The 6,000-nt window shown below is 36.8% G+C and overlaps 1 protein-coding gene across 1 annotated transcript in view; it reads left to right on the plus strand.

Annotated features, from left to right (window-relative positions):
• The window catches only part of PKIA (cAMP-dependent protein kinase inhibitor alpha), a 43,653-nt gene extending 37,998 nt beyond the window's left edge, over positions 1 to 5,655 (plus strand). Inside the window, exon 3 of the mRNA XM_005479390.4 lies at positions 3,121 to 5,655. Coding sequence (XP_005479447.1) covers positions 3,121 to 3,200 — 80 coding nt within the window. The 3' untranslated portion in view covers positions 3,201 to 5,655. The remainder of the gene's footprint in view (positions 1 to 3,120) is intronic.
• Positions 5,656 to 6,000: the final 345 nt, after the last annotated feature.

Here is a 6,000-nt window from a genome sequence, read left to right on the forward strand (position 1 = left end):
TGGGGGCTATATCTTATTTCTTTCAAGGTGCATGTCAAACAGTTTATGCTAAGTACAACTTAATTATATAAATATAGACATCAAGTTTCGATTCCTTCCTTTTATTCCTCTTACAGCTGCATGCATTTTCTTGCAAAACTGCAGATGTGTTTGCTTTCAGCTGCATGGAGTGATGGCAGAGTAGGATAATGCAGATGTTAAAGGAAAAAAAAGGTAGTTATAAAACATATGTAAATTAAACTACCCTAGCATATTTAGTACATTCACTTCGGAAAGCCTGCAGATAAGTTTCCTGTAAAAAAAACAGAACAGCTTTTAACAGCACTAGACTTGTTCAAAGACAATGTATTTTTCTGTTACTCAGTAGCTGATGCCTGAGGTGAGTGTTGGTTAATCTCCTCATCAATGAGCCAACAACAGATAATCGAGAGTTTACTGCATAATTATGTATAATAAGTATAATTACTGTATGGCACTCTCCCTTCAAAACAGCTGTCCCAGTTTTCTTTGTCCATAGCAAGCTAACAACCTGTTATTATCTGTGGAATGGATATATTTACCAAACACCAAAATACAGGTTCCAAGGTCTGTGTCAACATGTTTTATATAAATTAGGTAAAAGCAACACTATGTACATCTGACAGATAGAACTCATAAGTTCAGAAGCAAAAGAAAGATATTTAGCACAGAAATCAGCAGGTAGCTCTCCTGCTCAACACTCTCGAGGTAACCAGTGCAATCCAAGAAACTTGATCTTGCAGGTTGTAGCTAAATGAACTAGTGAGGTAAAAGTACAATGAAGAATGACAAGTCTCTGCAGATCTAATGTCTAAAACAAACTGCTGCTTTTATAGGTGCTATAGAACACAGAAAAGGACATTTCCTTGTAAAAATTGTAGTGGTCCAAGCATCTACAAATAATGGGGGTAATAGGGTGTTAAACACCTACATAACCCGAATGAAGAACTGGCTGTAGAAATTAGTGAGTGAAAGTAATTGATTTTAGTCCATGGTAGAAATGTTTTGGGTGTAAGCAGGGGGAATAGTGATAGACACTGTAGAGTCAGTAATGTTACAGGAAGAAAATTGAGTTAAAAGCTGTACATTAGCAAGACTGGTTATTCTAGCCAGCTGACCTACTCACACAACTGTATTGTGACTCAGAGTATTGTATTATTTAGTTTTGTTTCTTTTTTTAATACTGCCTGATGGTTTCAAAATGCTGTGTAAAAATTACAGTCTTGCTCTTGAGAGTTTCTAACCATCAGGTTTTAAAGGAAGAACAGCCATGTGCTTAGTAGTTTTGGGATTCTCAGAACTTAAAAGCAAATTTATCTCTGTAAATATATTTTAAACCCTTTGGTAGGAGAGCTCTGCCAGTAGAAAGAAAAAGCTGGTACTGAGATAGTGTATTATAGATTAAATGGGTTTAGATGAATGAGTTTTTTCAGCAAGTTGAGAAGAATCTTTCAGTGAGTGTTATATTAGAACCTTAGTGCTCTTTCCCTGGGTCTCTGTGCTCTGTGTTTAACAATGTTTGGGCTTTTTGTCCAAGAGTGATTTTTCTTTTAAACACAAATACCTTGCAAGAGTGTTTTTTGCTCTTCAGTGGGACATTTTTCCTATTCTTTTTGTTAATAAGATTTCCACCACAAAAGTTTGGCTTGCCCACGTAAGTAATAGTCAGAATAAAGGGAGGGCAGAGCAGGCAGAAAAGAAATGACCCCCTGAAATGACACTCATCACATCTTCTGCAGTATCAGAACAAATGTAGGAGGTTTTTAGAAAGTGTTTAGACAACTGGGGCAAAAGGGATTTTTGTCTAATAATAAATAATCACACGTGGATCCATCCTTATGGAATCCTTTCTAATTTGAGAGGTGAAAGTGAAAAAGAGTTTTCTGGGAAAGTGCCTTGTAAAACAATTGTCTATTTACTACTTAACCCATAATGAACAGAACAAACCTCACTGTTTAATAGGTAATCGACTTTCCATGCAACTTTTTATCAGGTTGAATGTGATAGTTCACAGTATCTTTTGTGGCATTTTCCTGCCTACTCAGTGCATGCACAAAACACAGCTGTCATGTCTAAGCTGTTTGCAATGTTCTTTGCAAGGCAAAGAACTTTTTTCCCCTACCAGTGTGCCCTTTCTTCTACACAGAAAAGAGAAGGCGTTTATGATGCTTATTTCTATAAACAGAAATAAATCTGGAGATGCACCATGTGATCTGAAAGAAGGAAACAATAAATATCTGCACTGAGAACCCTATCTTCATTCTAAAGATCTATAGATTAAAATTAAGAGGCACTGCTACATCTATCTAAACCTCCTTACAGCCTAGCCATGGAATTTTCTTCCCTTATCACGCCATTTCAGTACAAATTACTCAGAATCCTTGCAACATACATGAGACATGTATGTCTTAACATTATTCATTGTTGTGTATCTATGGCTGATCAGTCCAGTGTTCAGGGACTTGTATCTCACTTGCACTCACTTTCCTGTTGCCTGAACCTGTGAGGTTTTTAATTGTTATGTAAAATACAATACTTTGCATATAGATAGTAAAATCATTGAACAATGCTTTTCTTGGCCTTCTTTAGACAGACTGTGAGTTGCCTGCTCACTGTGCCTCTGTAGGATGTGAGCGGTTCCTCAGGTCATTATGTGGTTTGTAGTGAGACAGCTGGACTGAACACCATGGACATGATGCTGAAAATGGATGCATAGAACTAAAGCAGCTTTAACAAACTCTTGTTTTTATTGAAGTTGCATCTCTTTGTAGCAATATCTGTTCAGATTGGTGCAATGAGGTTTTTTTCTCTTACACTGTTATAGCATCATAGTGAAGAAATTTTCAAAAATACTCTACTGTTTTTGTTAAAGTCATTAATTTTAAGCTACATTTGGTATTTATTTAGTGATACTTGTGATTGCAGCTAGTAATTTGCATCTCAAGAGACATTTCCTAAAACAAAGTATAGCTATCTTAGTAGTGAGGAGTTTCATATTTCAGTTTCAATTTCTTTTTACTTTGTTTTTCAAGCTGATGGATGAACAATCAGGGTTCTCTTTATTTTAGGGTGGATTACTCATCTTTTTCTCCTGTCTTGTAGAAGGAGAAGGAGATGCACAGCGAAATCCAAGTGAGCAAACTGGGGAGGCCCAAGGGGAGGCAGCAAAGCAAGAAAGCTGACATCCGACTTTGACCGAGTGGAGCAGCTGCTGGATGTTTTCAGGCTACAAGAGTGTGCTGGAACAAATTTGTTTCCATGAGCAAGCTGGTAGAAAAGAAAGTGCATGTGTCTTCACTGCTGGAACCCACTCAACACAATGCTAAAAATCTGGGTACAAGCTGTGACAGAAGACAGAATTTTCTCTACCTCTGTCATTAGCAATGGTTGAACATGTATTGATTTTTTGGGATAGTGTCATCAGATGGATCCCTTCATAATGACTACTCGATGGGAACACTTTTAGAAAGTAGAACAGGTAAATCTTGTAGCAAATGGCCTTTGAAGCATCAGAGGATCTAATTGTGTATCCTAAGCAAAGGCTTGTGTGATCCTCAGAGTTTAAAATTCTCTGGCCAAAGTGTTTGCCCATTATAAGAACTGTAAAGAAAGCACTGTTTTTAGAACTTTGCATCTGTTTTACAGCTCTGTTATTTACAATGGTTTTTGTATTGTACGACTTAGATGCTCCACACTGCCCCTTCTCAACTGCTTATGAAGAATATTTCTGTTACTGTGAATTTTTCTACCACACGTTTTGAAAGGGCTGGTTTTTTGCATAAGGTGGTGATGTGCACATGATAGATCTAAACATCAACTGCTAAATTGATTATGCCTAAACCTGAATGACTCAGCAACACTCGAATTTGTTACTAGATGAGCCTTCAAAACGATTTGTTAATGTGAATACTTGAGCGTGTGTTGTGTCCTTGGTACAGTTTTGCCACTCGCCTGTAGTTAGTTGCATATCAGAGACTCAAATTGAATCTTTTATGTTATTCTTCCCCATTTTTCTAATTTTGGTCCCAATTTCTTAATCTTTCTCTGAGATATTTTTTTTAAAATGTTATTCCAAGTATTTTACTGTTATGGTAGTTTTAAGAATACATTTATTACCTTATATGGGTTAAAATTCAAACTAATTCCATGGTGCTAGAGGTTTTCCTGATTCACATTGTAAAAGATAGGCCTTGTTTACACATGGGAAAATAACTGGCATAGGTTATTGCCAAGTATGTATTCTGAAAGGAGTTTTAGAATGCAGTATAGTCCAATGAGTGGCTCCCGGGCTGGATCCAGCAAGGGGTTGAATTTTTACTATTCCTTGCCTTTGCCTCAGTTGATCAGGCTGTTGGGTTTGCACAGCCAGTAGCCTGCTACTGATGCACCTGAACAGCCAAGTGCTAGAATCTGCTACAGTAGCCTTGTGGCTTGGAGTTGGAAAGGGAGGTGAGAGACTTGGCATCTAGCACCCAAAGACTAGATTTTTTCCCATTTCATCTATTCCAAAATGGCAGTCCAAACTGGGCCTTCATCAAAATACCAGGATAGCTTGTCCATCCAGGACATCACTTAAAATATCTACAGATTAATAACCTGTTCTGCAGTAGCTATTGCTGATTGATTTGTTTTTCCCCCTTGTCCTGCCCCAATAGACAAGGCCATTCATGAGGCTGAATGCTGCAAAATGGGGCAGCCACACCTCTGTGTGACTAAGGTGAGTGAAGAGAGTGACTGATAGTAAACCATGGCAATCACACAAGCACCAATCACAAGGTCAGAAGATTTGTTTTCTTTTATTAATAGGAGGTGATGTCACTTTATATATAGTATATATATATTATATATATTTTTGTGTTGTTGGTTTCAAATGTTATGCACTTTTTAATGTTTGTAAACTTTTACTAATGAATAGTGTGATTGCTTCCTGAATATATTAATCATCAGTTAACAAAACATCTTTGTGGCCACAGATGTTTGTTTCTACCATATGTATCATAGTACTTGTCACCTGAAAATTTTTTGTGAGATATGTGGAGGAACAAAACCCACTTCTGATCAGTATTATGAGATCATTTATTAGTGTTAATAAAAACAAGCCAGCCGTATGCTTGTGGCTCATGCGTGTAATATTAACTCTCACCTTCTGGTGTTTGGAAGCTGAATGCCTTGCTGTCTTATTAGCTGTCAAATGCCCTGTCTTCTTGGCAAGAGAAGTAGTCCATTTGCTTTCGAAATACTGTTATCCTTAATTCTTATTCATTTGTTTCACTTGGTGTTCCTTTCAGACTTAACACATTATTATTCACCTTTTTTTTTAATTTTTCCTCTCCCTTTCGCTCTTGCATCAAATCTTCAAGCTGAACTGGTTGCCCTTTTTCATGGACTAGTTACTGTCAATCTAGCACAATTGCCAGAAGGAAATAGGATTCTGGAGGTTTTTTTATAGTGTTACTTTATTGATGATCCATGAAACGCCATCAGTAAAATGTTGCAGAAAAAGGCAATAGTAAAATAAGTACTTACAGTATATTAAAGTGATGGTTTTCCTTATTTTCCTTCACTGCTTTTCTTTATTTCCGTATACTTCCCTTCTTAATTCTTTTGTGTTGTTAAATAAAATTAATTTCAGCCTTCCCTCTCTATTTTGTATCTGTTTTTTCTGTTTCTCCTCTTTTTTTTCCTTGTTTTTAAACAAATTATGGTGTCTTTTGCTGGTTTTTGAAACCCATCTCTTTGTGATGGAAAATAGGGTTGTTAATTTTAGTGGAGTAAAAGGCTATTTATGTTCCTCTTCCCCCAAAAGTGTATGAGTGCTTGAATATCCCTTGAACTGTGCTTGCTGTCTTAATTTTGGATATTTCTGTAGCATCTACAAGGAGGCCTCACTTAATGTAAACATGTGGTTATTCTGTGCCAAGTCACAGACAGTATCTTCAGTATTATTGTTACCAAAGCAATTACAGAGGAGCTGCTTTGAAT

Source organism: Zonotrichia albicollis, chromosome 1 (assembly GCF_047830755.1).
Source record: "Zonotrichia albicollis isolate bZonAlb1 chromosome 1, bZonAlb1.hap1, whole genome shotgun sequence".
Classification (NCBI taxonomy): domain Eukaryota; kingdom Metazoa; phylum Chordata; class Aves; order Passeriformes; family Passerellidae; genus Zonotrichia; species Zonotrichia albicollis.